At 46.5% G+C, this 19,042-nt stretch overlaps 1 protein-coding gene across 1 annotated transcript in view; it reads right to left on the bottom strand.

Moving 5' to 3' along the window:
* The window catches only part of CACNA1I (calcium voltage-gated channel subunit alpha1 I), a 210,017-nt gene that overhangs the window by 39,206 nt on the left and 151,769 nt on the right, over positions 1-19,042 (bottom strand). The window contains exons 9-13 of the mRNA XM_067558952.1: positions 11,365-11,671; positions 9,526-9,929; positions 2,013-2,164; positions 1,031-1,216; positions 170-287 (exon numbers count right to left, since the gene is read on the bottom strand). Of these exons, the coding sequence (XP_067415053.1) occupies positions 170-287; positions 1,031-1,216; positions 2,013-2,164; positions 9,526-9,929; positions 11,365-11,671 (1,167 nt within the window). The remainder of the gene's footprint in view (positions 1-169; positions 288-1,030; positions 1,217-2,012; positions 2,165-9,525; positions 9,930-11,364; positions 11,672-19,042) is intronic.

Raw genomic sequence — 19,042 nt, 5'->3', positions numbered from 1 at the left:
CAGCATCACATGCTGGAGCCTCGTGTGTTGGTTTTTGTGTCATCAGGAATGAGTGTAACATTCAATTGTACAAACAAACTTACAACTAACTCCTGATCCAATTCACTTGGAGATCCCTCTCCAATCCCGGCCCTTATCTGGCCTGCCCGTGGAAACAGTGTTAACTCACTTGGAACACAGTGACGATGGCCCAGAGCAGGGAGTCGAAATTCTTCCGGTCAGGGACTGTGTCTCCGGTGTCTGTCCGGAGGCTGAATTTGCACCCAAAGATGTGCATTCCCAGGATGCTGTTGGGTGGGGAAGAGGAGACGGTGTCCAATTTAAATATCTCTGCCACCAAAATGATCTTGTTAGAGCTGTCCCCCTTTTTTTCTTTCACAATCCAACCTCCTGCCACTTGTCACCAGGGATATAAAAATATAGCTAGCGCATCAAGACCTACCCAGGAAGAACAGCAAGACACTGATCAGCCTGTATCTCCTCATGCACCCTCTCCTTACCTATGTGCTGCTACCATCAACAAGATCCTCAGCTTCCGGCTATTCCATCCCGTCCTGCCCCCACACCCGGTAACTCCACCATTCTCTCTTGCTTCATTTTCCTTTCCCCATCCACTTTTAGCTTATCTGTATGGTGGGCTTTGAAATACTACCAAGTGCTCCACACCACACTTCTCTAGCAGTTAGTATGTTGAGTCTGTCAGGGGGAGGAGGGGAGTCAGGCTATTCCCTGCAGTGAACATCATCGACAGAATTCGCCTTTTCTAATGGAAACCCAGATCAGGACACGTCCTGGCTGGCAAAATTTCTCCCCCCAACAAGGCCCTAATTGTGAACACTCGAGTGCCAGATGCTCAGCTGATACAGTCACTTTATACCAACTGAGGATCTGACCCTGAGGAACGAATAAAGTTCCTCTTGCTGTCTAAAGTAAAGACTGGGGCAGGATGAGTCACACAGAGATTGGTGCCAGGGTTTGTACATGCCGCGCGATACTACCTCAAATTGCTCTGAAGACAACACCTCCTCACCTGAATATAAAGATGAAGAGCATAAGAAGCATACAGAAGGTGGCCACATTGTCCATGGTCTTCATCAGCACCACCAGCTGGCGTCGCAGGGCGGGCATGAAACGCACAAGCTTCAGCACCCGCAGGAGGCGGAAAGTTCTCAGCACTGACAGCCCCCCGTCTGACTGGCCAATGATCTCCCAGATGCTGTGATCCAGAGACAAAAGAGGAGAGAGACAGTTGAGAGAAAGAGATGCAGACAGAAAGGGACAAAGAAAGAGAGCAGTAGAAAAACAGGACAGAGATAGGGAGAGAGAAATAACATTAATTTGGGTTATTACCTCTTTCACCGATGCAGCATCTGTGTATGTAAAAGAGAGAATTTGTGTGAACCGAGAGAGTGTGAAAGAGAGAGAACCTGTGTGAATCAAGTGTGTGTATGCGTCTGTGTAAAAGAGAGAATCTATGTGAACTACGTCTGTATGTGTAAAAGAGAGAAAGAGAATCTGAATCAGGTGTGTGTGCAGTGTATATATTGCATGCATACGTCTGTAAGGCTGCATTTCTTGCTTGGGAAAATTGAAGTGCTGTTCAGCTACTCAGGAGTGTGCAAATGCTGCATCATAGAGACCTAGGATGGAAAGCTCCTTTATAATACTTGGCACTTCTGCAGCATTTCTCATCCAAGTATTTCAAAATGCCATGCGCCAATTAATTAAGCCTCACAAACTCCTGACATAGGTATTATTATCCCCATTTTACAGTTGGGGAAACTGAGGCACAGAACGGTTCTGTGACTTGTCTAAATTCACCCAGTGAGTCAGCATTAGAGATGGGAATAAAATCTAGATCTCCCGATTCTTTGCCTTGTGCCTTAACCATATTTTAGCTGATTAAAAAGCTGAGGCAGGCATGGCACAGCAACACAGTTCAGGCCCTGATCTGCCTCTCTGTATGTGCGCTCAGTATCCCCAGCCTGGCCTCCCTATTCCGGGGTCATCACCTGATGATGACAATGATGCTGTCGAAGATGTTGTAGGGATTGCGGAGGTAATCAAAGAGGCCAAAGGCAGCGAGTTTCAGGATCATCTCCAGGGCAAACATGCTGGTGAACACAACATTGCTGATCTCCAAGATGTTGGTCAGTTCTTCTGGCTGCAGAAGCGGCAAAAGCAAGGATCAGACTTGGTCCAGACCTGAAAACATCGTATCAGAACCAAAGGACATGGTTCTCGTAGGACACATGCTTCTGCATGGATGGGAGCCATGCAGGAGATGTGAAAGACAGCAGAGCTGATTACAGAGGGGACCATCTTTGGGCTTGTCTACACTTAAAATGCTACAGTGACACAACTGTGCCGCTGCAGCACTTCAGTGTAAACACTCCATGTGCTGATGGGAGGGGCTCTCCCATCAGTGCAGGTAATCCATCTCTCCAAGAGGCAGCAGCTAGCTTGACAGAAGAATTCTTCAATCACCCTAGTGTTGTCTACATGGGAATTTAGGTTGGCTTAACTACCCCGCTCGAGGGTCCGGATTTTTCACACTCCCCCGCAACGTAATTATGATGACCTGATTTTCAAGTGTAGACCAGGGTTGAGTGTTCTCTTTCTCCTTTGTGTTCACACAGCCCTTCCCCAGCAAGTTCTCAACCCTACCTCCCCACCCTTCTCCCTGCCCCCTTTCCTTTCTCTCTCCTCACCTCTGTCCTTCCATCCCTTGTTTTCTCTCTTTTCTAACCCAGTTTCCTCTTCCCTCTTCCCCCTCTCCTCTTCCTTTTCCTTGTAAATGAATGCTGGACTTGCTCTGGCAATCTTTTCTCATACCTTCCTCTTTGCAGTGGTCTAAGTAATTACCCAGGGGAATATCAGAGCACATGAATAACGCATCAGCAATGAGGAGTAGCCTGTTAATGTCTAACAACAAGGGACAGAGAGAGCAGGAGGGAATAAGAAATAGAGGGATAGGGACAATGAGGAAAGAAAGAGGAAGCTGGAGAGACAATGGGAGAAATTCCCAAGAAACCAAACAGGGTAAATGTGTCAGTAAAAGAAAATAACTGGTCCAGTCCAGGACATTTGCATCTACTGGATCTGACACCTTTTGCCACAGGTAATTCAGCTTCTTTCAGCCGAAAGGCGGGTGTGTGTGCGACAGAGAAAGAGAGAGAGAGAGCTCTAATGACTCAATCGGTTGAACAAGCCTGAACAAATTAAATTACTCCTCCTTTTGTTTTCAGACTTAATGGATGTTTCTTTGCTGTGTTCAGTTCTTGGAGGCCCCTCTGACAAGGCTGGGAAGGGGTCCAGCAGCCAGCCTGTTTGCTCAGGAAAGATGAAGTGGCTTTTTAGATCGATGGGGGCTGTGCGGACACCCTTGAGGACAGATTCTTTCCATCCTCTAGGAAGGAGGCGCCCTCCCACCAGCTGAGTATGATGGACTCACTGATATGTATAAGAGTGTACTGGCACCCCTCACTGGCTGAGTTGGAACTCCCCTAGGTTAGCCGACAAAGGGAACGGAAATAAACATAACTACATCTGACACACTCCTCTCTTGCTTGCTCTGTCACACACACACTTGCATGAGACTTTAATGGCATGACAAGCCACAAAAGTGTCACCTAAATTGAAAGGAAAGTCAGACGCCTCATGTGCATGTCAGAGTACAATCCACCCAGGATAAGGTTACATATCTTGTCCCTTTCATCCCTAAAGGAGCAGCTCTCCTAGTCCAGCCATAGAGGGAACTGAGAAGAGCATGTCTAACCTATTCTATCCACTAGGGAGCCGCAGCATTATTCACACTCTCTGGTGTGCGCAGGCACCCACACGTGTGGGGCGTCCATTGCAGAGCCACATGGCCATCCATTGTCTTCATCAGCTGTCCATAAATGCCAGGTCTCACTTCTCATGTAACACAAAATGAATGCCAGCGAGACATCTGGAGCCCACTGGTGAGGATAAGAGAGGACAGCGCTTGTGACATTAGGGGTGCCCATCGGGAATGGAGAAGGGGACTCCACCCAGGCCTAAGCAAACTTTCTCCAGTGAAGTCAGCACTGCCCCACAGTGGTCAGTGCCGAGGAGATTCATTGACTCACCTTTTTAATTGATTATGGCAGGGTCAGGGGTGCTGTCCTTTTAAAGGAAGGAAAAGTGCTTCTATTAAGAAAATAATGGGGTCTCCTCCTTTCCCCACAGGCTGTACCAGCAGTATATGGGGGGGGAGGGGTGCACACACTGCAATCCCCTTCAGGTTCTTCCTCTCCTCCCACCAGCTGAAGCTAGAGTCCCTTCCAGGGGGCACAAGAATTCAACTCCAGTTGTTCTTATCCCAAGTAAATGAATGGACTGGAACCTGCTCCCAAGTCACCGCACCCTCCTTGTCCTTTTCTAACTGAGCTTTCGTTCCAGTTACTGATGTCAACCCCACTGCCCCAACATAGCCGTGGGCTCGTACAGCGCTGGACACATGCTGACCAAAACCATGTCTTCTTCACTCAGCCCTTTCTCTCGTTAGCAGCCCGACCTTTCCCCCTCTTCCCTAGGATCACAGACCTGATTTCAATTTCATTCTGGCTGGGAGAAGGGGAAATTGCAGGCCCCTCCCATGCCACAGAATTTTATACACTGACAGTTTCTCTAAAATCAAAATAAAAGCGGAGGGGAGGGCTCAATTTCCATCCATAATTACATTTGACTAACAAAACGAATCCTGAAAAAGGGAGAGAAAAAGAGAACACAGGGAGGAGAGAGATGAAGATAACCTCAAAGCCAGGCAGTAATGACACTAGCAGGGAATGAGAGGCCCATATGCTAAACAGAGACGCCAATTTCAGCATGAATCAAAAGATTATGTCAGCGAGAATGAAGAATGTAAAAAGATGACAGGGTGTAATGGCGGATTAGCCTTCTCTCTGCTGTCCACGCATTCGCTCTCTTGCTGTCTTGTAGGGAGCAACTGAGGTTTTAAAAGTCATGCCTGCATCTCTCTTAAGGAAAAGGTCACCTGTTTTCCCCAGCACTCCTTCCCTCCCTGACATCTGTTTCTCTAGGCAAGCCCAAACCTGTTAATCTTTTACTAATGGGCCATCAATCACACACACCCTCCCCAAGCATTCTTCACAGACAGAGGAGAAGCAGAAAGGGAAAGGGAAAGAAAGAAAGGGCATAGGAGAGAAAATGAAAGAGAAAAAAAAACAAAACAGTCTCATACCTCCAAAAGGAAGACGGAGAGATGATGAAGGAACAGGAGAGAAAAGGAGGAGAGAGGACAAGAAGAAGAAAAAGAGTGATACAGAGAAAGATTAAAGGAGAAATGGAAAAAGAAAAAAAGGAGATAAAGGGAGGGAAAGGAGCCAGTTGGATCCAGGAGGCCTGACAGGCAACAAACTGCTAGAGCAAAGACAGATTCTGCATTGCAGCCATTTCTGGAGAGACAGATAATTAGCCAGAGTGAAAAGAACCATCAGCCTTGAGCCCAAAGTCCTGTTGGTGGGGCTAGAGGCCCCCAAGAGGGCACCACCATCCAACAGAGTTTCCATCACATCTGGGACTAGCAACACCAGATGGGTACCCAGAAGTCGCCTACTACAGGACAGACCCAACAAAGAAAACAACAGAACACCACTGGCCATCGCCTACAGCCCCCAACTAAAATCTCTCCAACACATCATTAAGGATCTACAACCTATCCTAGCATATGATCCCTCACTCGCTCAAGCTGTGGGAGGCAGACCTATCCTTGCTTACAGACAACCCCCCAACCTGAAGCAAATACTCACCAGCAACCATACACCATACAAGAAGATCACTAACCCAGGAACATACCCCTGCAACAAATCCGTTGCCAGCTCTGCCCACACATTGACTCTAGTGACACCACTGCAGGTCCTAACCACATCAGCCACACCATAAGAAGCTCATTCACCTGCACATCTACTAATGTAATATATGCCATCATGTGCCAGCAATGCCCCTCTGCCATGTACATTGGCCAAACCGGACTGTCACTACCCAAAAGAATAAATGGACACAAATCAGACGTAAAAAATGGTAACATCCATAAACCAGTTGGAGAGAACTTCAACCTCCCAGGACACTCTGTAGCTGATTTGAAAGTTGCCATACTTCTACCAAAAAACTTCAAAAACAGACTTCAGCGAGAAACTGCAGAATTGGAGCTCATCTGCAAACTTGACACAATCAAACTGGGTCTGAATAGGGACTTGGACTGGTTATCTCATTACAAGAAGTAATTGTCACTATTCACACATTCTCACCTTCTAATCAACGGTTGTGAATAGGCCTCAACTACTCTAACTGAATGGACTTTGCTAACACCTACCCTCCCCATTGTTGTTCCTTAACCTTAGATGTATATATACACCCCCAATCTGATTTCTATTCCTTACATCTGATTAAATGGGTTACAGCCCGGGAAAGCCTATGCCTGCAGAAATTAAATGTGTTAGTCTTTAAAGTGCTACAGAACTCTCATTGTTTTTGCTGTATACAGACTAACACGGCTACCCCTCTGGAACTTTTCACCAGCTTAACTGTGACTGACAGATGACAAAGCTGATGGCTGGGGCAGAGAGCGAGAGAGCATTACAGGGGGAAGAAGGGGAAGAGGAAACTTCTCTCTGACAGAGGAAGGGTTAATCTTGATGGAGGGAGAGAGGCTGAAAGGAAACTAATCACTCTCCTTCCGGCTGCTCCCACACAAACAACCACAGCCAACTGGGTAACTCAGGGTTGTAGAAAACTGCTTTGGACAAATAAATAGCAGCCCATCATTTTTTTCCCAGAACCTTTTTTGAGGTTTAACAAAAAACATGATTCCACTTTCTTTTCTTGTCTCATTTCCAGGCTTCCTGGCTCTTTCCAGAGTCAGTAAAACTGACAAAGCATGAGGAAATGTCTGCAACTCACACTATCTCCTGCCTAGCTGGAAGCAGGGAGTATCAGAAATCTCCACAGCACCGAAGCCTGTTTTCTCTGTCTCCCACACATGATTGCCAGTCCAGAGAATGCACAAGCCTCATGCATGAAAACTGGGGGAAACACTTGAACTGAACTTTTTCAAAGTATGGAGAGTTGGAGTCTGAGTGGGGGGAGGAAGGGGCAGGAAGCACTTTGATGTGAATGGGAGGAGGAGGGTCAGGGTTTGGGCTAGTTTCTCCTGTGTCAGAGCTAGTTTGCCTATACTGAATCTGGATGTCTTTCCAGATCCATGAAACTATCTGACTCAGATTCCCATGGCAGTGAACCCTCCCTCCCTACTAGGATTAAGCAAATGTGTGAAACAATCTAGTCCAGTTCTATGCTGGGGGAAACTGATTTCATTTGGAACCCCCCTTAACGATCAGATGATGGAGCTGGGATGAAGGAGAGAAGCTGTTTGGTCTTGATTAACCTCCTTAACTTCCTTACTTGAACATAGGAATTACTATCCTGGATAAGAACCTGGGGTCCATCTAGTCCAGTATTCTGTCTCTGACTGGGACCAGCACCAGGTGCTTCAGAAGGAGGTGCAAGAACCCCTGTAGTGTATATGATGATCTGTCCATACAGAGAATTTCTTCTACAAGGTTTAAATTGGTGACTATGCAGAAATCTAACTGGGGTGACTCCCTGTGGGATCATAAAACCAGTCTCATATATCAATAATCAGATATTGGGGTGATAAGTGCCTTATAAATACAATAGCTAGATCTCTCTAGTCTGTTCATATTTGTAAATTACATCAAAGTAACCCAACAGTCATTGGAGAATCGTAGAATTTAGAGAAGGAAAACAGCAACTGGGTCACATATACTCCAATCTCCATCCCATAACCAACTCAGGACTTCTCAATCCTTTGACTAGTCTCCATCAGTACCCTGGGCAGATCGGTCAATAGTTTAATAAATCTCACTTTAGGAAGTGTTTATTATTTATATTATGGTAGCACCTCGAAGCCACAATGAGAATCCCAATGTACTGTGTGCTGTACAAATATACAGGAAGATACGGCCCTGGATAGCTTATAACCCAAGCGTCTGAGAAAGAATTCTTTGTCTCCATCTCAGATTTTCCTTTTGCTAAATTTTATCCCATTGCTCCTAGCCATGACCCTGAACAATTCCTCTCCCTGATTGGTGTTTACACCTTTTGAACACCTGTGTGCAGTCATCATGTGGTCCTGTACCTCACCGCTTAGTCATAGCATAGCTAAATGATACAGATTTAGCTCTTTTAATCTTTTCTCATGATTCAATCCCTCCAGTCTCCTAATAATTTGTATTTTTTAATAATTTGCAGTTTTTACTCTGGGATCAAACTGGGGCTACCCCTATAATTATCAGAGACTGGTTTGGGGAGGAAACACAGTCTACTGGATAGGAGACTTGGAGGCCAATTACTGGCTCAGCCACAGACTTCCTGTGTGGTTTTGAGCAGGGCACTTAATCTACCCTGCATTTCAGTTCCCCATCTGTAAAGGGAGGATAATTCTTCTTTACCTCACAGGGGTGATGTTAGGATAAAATCCATTAATGATTGTGAGGTGCTCGGGGATGATAGTGATGACAGCTATATAGGTACCTAGATAGATACTTGCTTTCCATGTCTTGATCCACGTGTCAATTGATGCTGTCAGACCTAAAGAGGGGCTCAGAACCCGCAACGGGAATGGGAAGATTCTTGGTTGTAGTAACCACAAGACTTACCAGCTTGCCTCAGTCCTTCTCCACAGATAGACTGTGCTTGTGCATCTCTTAATTAAGCTGGAAAGACTAGCTAGCTGATGGATTGGAATTGAGATGCTGGTGAAGTGTCTGTGACATCCCCAGAGAGCACATTAAACTAAACCAAATAGACGAAGGATTCAGTCAGCTAATGAAGAGAGAAATGAGACAGAGAGTTGGGGGAGTGGAAGAGATAAGGGAAAAGAGAGGCATAGAGGAGACAAGGAGAGAAAGAGAAGTGGGGGATGAAACAGATGAGAGAGAAGTAAAAGGAACAAAAGGAAATGAAAGGAAAAAAGATGGCAATGGCCAAAGTGACTGAGTGCAGAAGCAGGTGCTGGAAAGCCCCTGCACAATCCTTACTCCATTTCAAACCCATGCTGGGACCTCATGCACTATCAAATGTCCATATCGTTTTGTCTCCACTTCCACTAGATTGTAAGCTCTTTGGAGCAGGGTCCGTGTCTCCTTAAGAGGTTTATACAACACCCGGTGCACTGTGGGCACTCAATAAAGAGGGAGAGGAGAAATTTAATGACAAGAGGAAGTGACCCAAGAGCCTCTCGCCAGGTCCTCACTGGGTCATTCAACTTTGAATGCTGCCCAAGGAGATCCACCATTTTATGCAGCTCGGTTCTAGACCATGTGATTCAGCAGCCCCATGCTGCCTGATTCTACCCCAGGCAACTCTCCAGACCCCTTGTGTTAGAGCCCATTCTAAATTGCCTGATATTATCATGACTGATAGGGTTTGGGGTGCCCAATTCCCCACAAGGTGTGTTACCTGCTCATGGTGCTCAATGCCCATGCTGATGGTGTTTACTAGGATGGCTATCATGATCCCACGGTTGAAGTACTTGCTGTCCACAATCCCCCTTAGTTTGACCCTCACTTCCCGCCACATATCACCACAGAGCCTCAGCCATCCGCCCTCTTCCCCTTCCTCTTCCTCCTTCTCCAGTTCTGCGGCACCCTCGCTTCCACTTCTTCCTTCTCCCTGCTCTTCACCGGCCCCTCCTTCCTCCTGATCTGAATCAGCACTGTCCAGGATGGACAGCCTCCGGGCTGCTTCACGCTGCACCTTGTGACATCTGGGGCAGTTGCTGGGGTCAGACGTCAGTGTCACAGCAATGGGCTGGACGAGGGCATGAGGAGTGTAGTCCACAGACTTGTGTTTCTGGCAACGCTCTGAGAAAATAAATCATTAAATTTGAAAGAACAGGGCTCAATTTTCAAATAAGGCATACAAATCAGCACACCATCTAGATGTTTAAATAGCATCAAGCCACCTAAAGTGGATAGTCAGGCTTTTTAACAGTGAGGGTGATTAAAGACTGGAGCAGCTTATCGAGGGAAGAGCTAAATTCATCATCGTTTGGAGTCTTTAAATTGAGATTGGATGCCTCTGTAAAACATACACTCTAGTTCAGCCACAAGCGATTAGGCTCAATGGTATTCACTTACACAGTAGGGAAGAATTATTTCCTCCACTGCATGAATCAGTAGGTGAAATTCTATGGCCTGTGTTACACAGGAGGTCAGACAAAATAATCACAGTGATCCCTTCTGGCCTTAAAATAGATCAGTGCTTATGGAGTACCTACAGGCAGAGCTGGGCTCCCTGATTTAGGAACCCACTTTTTGACATTATCTTAAAGAACCGGAAAATTGACTTTGAAAATGGCATTGCCTTATCCACTACACTGCGTGCATAAGATCAGATCTGTTGGCTTTAGCGACACAACTAAGTTTTTATTCCTCTTTCCTCCTCTTAGCCCTGGAGAGCCAACGCAGCTATGTTAGAGTGAGCTACAGTCCAGTGTAACGACAGAGTGTCAGCCACAGAATCTTTATTATTGGTGAACAAGTCTGAAAGGCTGACAACTAGAAATTCTATCTTTTCACTTGTAATGTGAGCACCATTGATACGGAAGCCTTTGAGAGACAATTAAAATAGAACCCATAAAGCCATTTTTACTGTCACTCTTCAGACTAGAACTGCAATTTAAATTATACAATTGTATCTCTCATCTAATTTTACACATTCAAAAAATGTCTCCCCTGGTCCCCGCCCCCCCCCCCCCAGCAATTCTGCAAAACACCTCAAAACTATGTACTTCAGCACCCCTTTCTACTCTGGTCCTGGAACACCCCCCGCCACTGCACTGACAAAACATCTCAACCCTGATCGGCAGCACCCTTTTTGTATCTTAATCCTGAGGTCCCACAGAGTCTGCTTAAGCTCCTCAATTCCCCTCTGTCCCACTCTGCTAATGCACCTCAACCCAATTTGCAATGCCCTCTGCTATTCCAGATCTGGAGCCCTTTACAAGCACCTGTTGATACCTCTCAATTCTATCATTCAGCAGCCCCAGGTATGCTAGACCTGGGCTTCCCACATAGTTTGGCCAATTAACCAAATTCCTGCCCGCAACATCTTCTGCTATTCTGATGCATTGCCTGCCTCCCCCCATGCTGCTGTCCAATTCCTAGTGCCTAATATTAACTCTGAACTCTGTGCTTTTGGGGCACGTGCCCTTTGCGAGGTTGAAACATGGTGAAGTTCTCAGCTATGTTGCACTTCCTCTACTGGCATTCCCAGCTTTGCCCATGCAATTCTTACTATAGTGTCTCTGTCCTTTCCCATTCACACCAAGCTTGGCACTGCCTGGCTCCATCCGGCCCTGGCGTCGGTCTTGCAGGCTGTTGTAGAAGCTAAGTGTGCGACGCTTGGCTTTGCGCACGATGTGGCAGACATACTGGAAGATCTCCTCATAGCAGTCTCCTGGTTCTGTATAGCTGGCCACGGTGCTGGAGGACAAGTACCGTGCCCGCTGTTCCTGCATCAGCTGGTGCTCCCGCTGCTTGGTCTCAGAGAACTGAGTGGCTATGACCACCAGGCACAGATTGATCATAAAGAAAGAGCCCACCTACAACCAATGGACGAAGAGGGAAACAATGAGAGAGGGAGGGAGAGAAAAGGTTTGGGGGCAAAGAGAAAGAAAGGAGGAAAAATAAAGAGGATAGGGAAAATAAAACAGGACAAAGAGAGAAGGCAAAAATAGAGAAGCTGAGATTCTGCACAAGAAGGTGGGACTTCAAAGGAAACCTTGCCTGGCTCACCTTGTTTCTGAGGACAACTCCTTTGATGTGATTTTCACCATGTGGCCCAGTGCCTCATGCACTGGACTGGGAGTCAGGAGATCTGGGCTCTATGCTTGACTCTGCCACTGATTTGCTGTGTGACCTTGGGCAAGTCACTTAAAGGTGACCTGCAAAGGGTTTTATAAAAATTGGACTTGTGCTCTTAGTTTTCTTCTTTTGATGGATAAAAGAAGGTGTTTTGGTTTCTTTTCCCTGCTTCCTTTTTACCTCAGGAAAATCAGGAATGTCATCTCTGCTCTTCCCTAGTTCTTCTGAAGGACTTGGTGGTCTCAGAGCATATTTGATTCTAACTCTCACACCTTAATTGATAGGATGGGAATGCTGAATCTTTAACAAAAATGGCTCTTCTATGTTAACAAGGCACCGAAGTCAGATAGATATTTACAAAAACAAATTAAAAACAAAGAGTGTTAAACAGTCTGACTACAAATCCCTTCCTTCTTCAACTTTCATGCTCTTCGCTCTTGTGAGATCCTACTTTCACTAGTCCCCAAGTCACCAGAGTCTTCCAGTCTAGACAGGCTCTCAGTTGCTAATGTAAAAAACAAGCAGAACCCTTCATTTTTTAAATGAAAAGTTTCAGGCCTTCATTATCCATCCCACAGAAATCAAAAAGGGCAAAAGCTCTATTTTATTCATTTGCAGATCTCCTTTAAACTTGCTATGCCTTAACTATTCCATCTGTAAAATGGAAACAATAATGCTGAATGCTTGGATATGTATGGCTAAAAATCACAATATCAGTTTTAAGTATCTCCATTGTGGGATCAATCTGAAACTGCACAATGGGATCAATATCTTACTGCAGGAATGAGGCTAGAAATTCCACAGCAATGCAAGTCCAGTTCACACTTGGACTTTTAACTATGTTTAAAACCAATTTTGAACACTGTTACAACATGGCTGGCATCTGCTCTCAATAGAGCTGTGAACTGTGGTATACCAGTGCTAAGCAGAGGGACTGTTTTAGAACTCTGACTGGATTTTTGTGCTCATCTGGAATGGAGTCTGGGTGCAATCCTCCAGGGAGGAGGAGAAAAACCTGAACTGGATTACCGTGCCCCACTGGCAGGGTTTCTGAAGCATAGTGTTTCCATCACGAACCTTTTTAGATTTAGGACCACTAACAGAACTACTAGTCCTTCCTTGCCAGGGTGGTGTCTCTGATGCAGCTATGGACTGCAACAACCGTGTATCCAATACCTTCCTTCTCATCCTCTCCCGGCAACTCCTCTCCCGGCTCATTAAAAGCATAACCTCTGCAGCAAGAGGGCATGACCTCCCTCAGAGATGGACCAGGAGGGATCACAACCTGCCCCATTGGGGCAGAGCCAGGAAGGCCAAGTGTGCCCCACCAGAAGCTGAAAGGTGGGACAGGAACCGGAAGTATAAGAGGCGGGCCCTCCAGCTCAGTTGTGGAGAGACAAATGCATCTTGCCTGCTGCTGGACCCTGCCTTACTGAGGACCTGCCAAAGCCACCGGCTGACTGAGATGCCGAGGAGCAGCTGGGGCTACCACTGGGCATCTACCCCGGGGAGATGGAGAACACCTACTGCATGCAGGTACCAAACACCAGGGACATAGGAAGCAGCCCAGGGGAACTAGACTATAGTCTGGTTGAGTTGTGGCCTGGAGATACGCCAGCGAGTCTCGGCCGGGACCCTGCTGACCCAGTAGAGGAAGCCTCTGCCACTGATAGGACCCTGGGCTGGAAGCTAGTGGAGTAGGGCGGATCTGGGTCCCCCTACCCCTGTTGCCCCACCTGGAGGGTGGCAGCATCCCCATTTTAGGCCAGGAGGCCTGTGTTTGGGGCCCCATGCTGCCTGAGGGCCTGGGTGCCTAGACTCTTGACTGCTTTTCCCTGATTGCAGGCCAGAGCCCTCTAGACTGTTTGGTGCCCCACCCTGCCTGAGAGCTTGGGCTCACAGACTCCCTACTGCTCGGCACTGATTCGAGGCCAGAGCTCCCTTACACCATTTGGTACTCTACCCCATATGAGGGCCTACGTTTATAGACTATTGGTGTGCTCTGCCATACCTGGGAGCCAGAGGCCCTAAACTGTTTGGTGCTCTGCCCTGCTTGATGGCCAGAGCCCGCTAGTTTCCTTGCTAGCCCTGGCCCTGCCTGAGGGCTAGGGCATCGGAGACAGCTAATTGCCCTAGTTGTGCTCGCCTTGACAGGTGTGACAGTGAGGGGGCATGGCCACCCTCAGAGATTAACCAGGAGGGATGGCCACCCACTCCTACACCCTCCCAAAGAACGGTGAGAGCATGGGTAGGAGAAGGGGAGAACCCTCACTCCAACTCCACTATCTCCTTGAGTCAGGAAAGGAAACAGTGGAGATTATTTATGAACAGTGTTCAAGCATAACTTTCTCTACTAGAACAGATAATATTCCCCCTTCCACTACCCATGCCTAAACATCCCAAACCCCCTCACAAACGCTCACTCTCTCTTACACACACACAGGTGCCTAGAGGTTCCATCACGAGATTCAATCCAGTGGCTTTTACTATTTCAAAGGGGAGATGTCTCTGCTGACATACAAATAAGCCTTTGAAAAACGAAGCCATTCCTGATCAGATCAGCATTAGGACAATATATGCTGTTTCAAAATAAAGTACTTCTTACCACCCTCTCAATGCCCTTCAAAGCTGTTCTAAATCCATCCCGCTTCATCCACAGAGCCCTCCCCCACTTCAGCCCATCCGCCCTTCAGATTTTTTATGTGGCCTTTAAGAAAGAAAGGGGGGAGAAAAAAAAGGAAACTGCTGTTTGGTTCAGATCCTTCCCCACAGAGGATTCTGGGCTGTTCATGCCCTCATCTTGTTTTCATTGATGCGTGAATGGGAGTCCAAATCTCCTTCAGACATGCCCCCCATCACATATACACTTCCCATTTACATTGTCTCCCTCCTCTCATATGGAATGAGTTTGTGAAGAGATTTTTTTTTAATCGGCATTTCTAAGGTGCCCCTCACTGTACTGTCTAGGAACCTCACAAACATTAATGAATTAAGATTCACAACTAACCTGTGGGGTAGAGAAGATTTATCCCCATTTTACAGAAAAGCGAAGTAAGTTTCCCAAGGTCACAAGGTATGACTGCATCAGAGTCATGAATAGAACTTGGATCCCCTGTCTCCTAATCCCATGCAGCAAGGCAGTTCTTCCTCCATGAGCTGGTATAAGATCACGAGGAAGGGAGGGGAGGAGGAGGAGGACTGGTACAGCTACTGGACTACCAGCTCATGAACCACTCAGCTAAAGTCATTAAACATGAGCATGTGTGTTTGTTTTATTCCTAGAACAACAAACAAGTCCCCAGACTCACAGGAGAAGAGTTAAAGGGTGTGTTGAGCTCAGTTCTGATTTCCAGACAAGCAGTTTCAGGCATCAAGAACCTGGGATCTTTTTTTCTGTTAAGTGTCTAACTCACCATCTACATATTGTCCACAGGACCTTTGGCAAGGATGCTGAAATTTATTGTTTACTGAGTGCGAATGGTATGTTTAACAGAGTTGTCTGTCTCTTTTAAGGGCAGTGGGCGCTGGAGGAGGGTCAGCCAACCCTGTTCCAAGCCATGGCCCCTTTAAGAACAGGTAGTCCTGGAAAGGATCACCAGATCAAGCTGGGAACCAGGCCTGGTACCTGAGCCATGTGACCACTTGCTGAGGATTACAGAGGAGTGCTCTTAGCTCTATCAAGTGGGACTGGAGCCATGTGTGATTTATGGTGGGAGGAAAAGAAAGTCCTTATGGATGAGGATGAGGATGGGTTGGGGAAGCCTGACTGGCTATAACATAAGATAGCTTCAGGATGGGCTGATCTGAGGAGACCCCTTCCCAACAGAAGGAATTTGAGCCCAGGGGCCAGGACTAGAAAAGACCTGGAGGGAGGTCTACCCAAAGAGACCCAGGGGCTAGAGAAGCACCAACAGAACTTTCTTGTTCAGAGGGAGCTGGGCAGTGGAGAGAGAGTTGGGGCCTGAAGACCCAAGGAAGGAAGGGCTTGAGCCTGGAAGGGCCAGAGGAACTGTATTTGTTTTGTGAGGTCTTAATAAATTACATACCAAGAAGGGAATGTTATTAAAACTTCTGAGTGTGTGGGCGTGGACTGGAGACCACTCATTTCAATGCAGTGAAATGGAGTGACGGCAGCGCCATGCCAGGAGGTGGTTGGTGTATGCTGGAACTACTCCCTTGCTACAGGGAACCCTATACAAGCAGAGATGATGACAAGGGATCAAGTGCATCCCTGGTGTAACTCCACTGAAGGCAATGGAATTACCCCAGAAATGAGTTTGGCCTATGGTCTCTGTTCTGAGCAGCACTAACTAGTGGTTCTTCTGCTGCCATGCCTGCCAAAAAAATAACACTGAGGAACTGCTGCAGCCGACTAGGGTGTGTATAGAAAAAAATCAATGGCACTCAGCTGCACAATCTCAGGCTGAGTGTTTAATTGAGGGTTTCAGGTGACTGTAAAAATGCATAGACAAAGTTCAAATCACTGGGAACCCATGTGAGTTAATCTTGAATTAGCAGGATATCCTCCCGCCCCCTCTTTCAGAGACAGAATGTTCATTCACCTGTAGCATACATGTGGTTTGGGAGCACATTGAATTGACTCAGAAGGAACCAGCCCCCACATTTAAAAGGTTAAATTCTGCCTTTAGTAAGGCATGCACAACTCCTGCTGACTTCAGTGGGAATTGTGGACATAAGGCTAAATTCTATCCTTAGTTACACTCTACAAACATGGTTAAATCATGAAAAAAACGGGGGCAGACTTAGGCCCAAAACATCTGTTCTAGGGGGGAAATGAATGAACTGTAAGTGAAAGAAAATTCTTTCAAATTCCTAAAAAACGCTGGGGGTTTGATTTGCCACTTGGGAGCTGGTTCTTGGACAAACTGCTTCAGACACAACATCTCCGGTTGTTGTGATAGGGGAATTCCACCCAAGGATGCTAGTGTTGAGTCTTGAGCAGAGCAACTTTCCCTTGTGGGGGGAGGAAGGGACAGAGGGGCTGTCCCACCATTTTAAGGGATCATGCCTCTAGATTTTTGAAAGTCTATTAGATTTGAAAAGAGTGATAGACCTCCACCCGTCCTTTGGTTTCTCCTTCCTCCAACCCTAAACAGAGCCCTGCAAGGAAAAAAATACATCCCTGCTATCCATGCTCTCCCCTAGCCCATGCTGCAGCCCATCAATACACACTGACACTGGAAATGGGGACAACTTTCTGTTTTCTCCTTGTTGAAAATGTAGCATTTCCTCTCCATTTCCATTTCTCTCTTCCTTCACTGGAGACACTGCTCCTACACTAGTGGGTGTGTAATGGGGTCAACAGGCCAGAAAACAAAAAGGAACGCTTAGAAAGAGAAGACAATGGAGATCTCCCTTAGCCCCAGGCATGGTACCCCATCAAGTGGAAACACTTTATTCTGAATCATATGATGTGCTAGGCAGGTTTATATGCAGAATTCCATTGGGGATGGGTTCCAAGAATATTACATTACTCAGATCCTATTTCCCTGAAGGAGTGAGTGGCAGGGGGGTTCACAAGCTCAAATGAACGGTGGAAAATAGGCCCTTGGTTAGGTCTCTCTAATCTCCACTCCACTTTCACTTAGGGTACGTCTTCACTTTCAGCCAGAAATGCACTTTCCAGCTCAGCCTCCTAGCTTTGACTGAGCTTGCATGCTAAAAACAGAAGTGTAGCCACAGCAGTCTGAGTGCTGGGATGGGCTAACTGCCTGAGTGTGATCCCACCCAGGGCACCTACGTACTTACTTCCGACGGCTAGGCCGTCATGCCACTTGTGCTGCTGCAGCCACACTCCTGTGTTTAGCATGCTAGGTCAATCACAGCTAGCGTGCCTACATCTATTTTAGCTGAAAATTATACTTCAAGCTCGAAGTATAGATGTACCCTGAGACTTCGAAGATACAGGCTAAGGTCCTTACAAGGGACGTGATCAAGGAGTGAGACTGAGCCTTCCCAGATACATCTTATGTACTCCACAACCCATTTTAGGGCTTCCCCTCTATTCTTGGGTCTGGCTTCTGTGTAGCCAGCATCCCGGATAGTTTTTGGAAAAAACACTTTTTGACAAAAACAGGAGATCCCTGTGAAGGAGGAGCAGAAGGAGGGGTGCTTTTGCCTGGAGGTCCCATGGGACAAAAGAAGCAATGGCACCCAGCTTTCCATGCATCCTCTCACTTAAGCACACAGTGCTTCTGCTTATTTCAGACCCAAACAGAGAGAAGGATCACAGGCACTTCCCAAGTAATAAAGGGAAAGAAGAGAAAGAAAGTGATCAGAGCTCAAAGAGAGAGACAAAAACAAAGTTCAGCTAAGGAGAAGAAACACTTTCAGCTGTCAGCCACAATGAAGCTCTTCAATCATGCTTTGTCTAGCTGCGTTTAAAAATATTCCCTCCTCTTCCCTTTCCATTAGCCCTTATTGCTTCTCTTTTTGTCTCCTCCGTATTCTCCACGTGGACAGTAACTTGGAAACCAGGAGATACCCAGAATCCAGATACCATGGTGATGATCGTGGCATAGATGACTAGATAGACAGAACTTCTGCATGTATGAACCCAAAGGAGATTAAGTTCACCTTATTAGTGATTCTTTAATAGCTCTTGATCACTTATTTAAAACTAAAACACACAAAAATCTATGAAGCTTCTGAATTGTACATTTAACTGATACAAACAATCTTATTTTCCTATTCCTGTCACGCTTCTCTTCCTCTTTCCCCTCCAAGCCTTGTGTACTACGCCAGCTTGTTATATTCTGCCATTCGTTAGACTGTAAGATCTTTGAGGCAGAGACTATTTTTCATTTTCGGTGAGCATGTCACTCAGCACAATAGGCCCCCCATCATGATAGGGTTGGTTTGGGCGCTACTGTGAGAGAAAAAAATAGTCATAGGAGGAGCTACTCGAGATTGCCAAACGTGTAAAGAGGATCTAGAGGGAAAGGTAGAAATGGATTTCTGTGTGCTTGGAATGGAATCTAGATACAGCACCAAGCAGAAGAAGCTGTTCTGGATTATAGATTTCCTTGGAAAGGACTGTGGGTGCAGATCCCTAGGAAGAAGAGGAAATCATGATTTGGATGTCTGTG

This window comes from Emydura macquarii, unplaced genomic scaffold (genome assembly GCF_026122565.2).
Source record: "Emydura macquarii macquarii isolate MOO-44397 ecotype Brisbane River unplaced genomic scaffold, CSIRO-AGI_Emac_v2 contig_2205, whole genome shotgun sequence".
Taxonomy (NCBI): Eukaryota; Metazoa; Chordata; order Testudines; family Chelidae; genus Emydura; species Emydura macquarii.
Note: the sequence above shows the minus strand (reverse complement) of the source record. Positions and strands in the feature narration are given on the sequence as shown.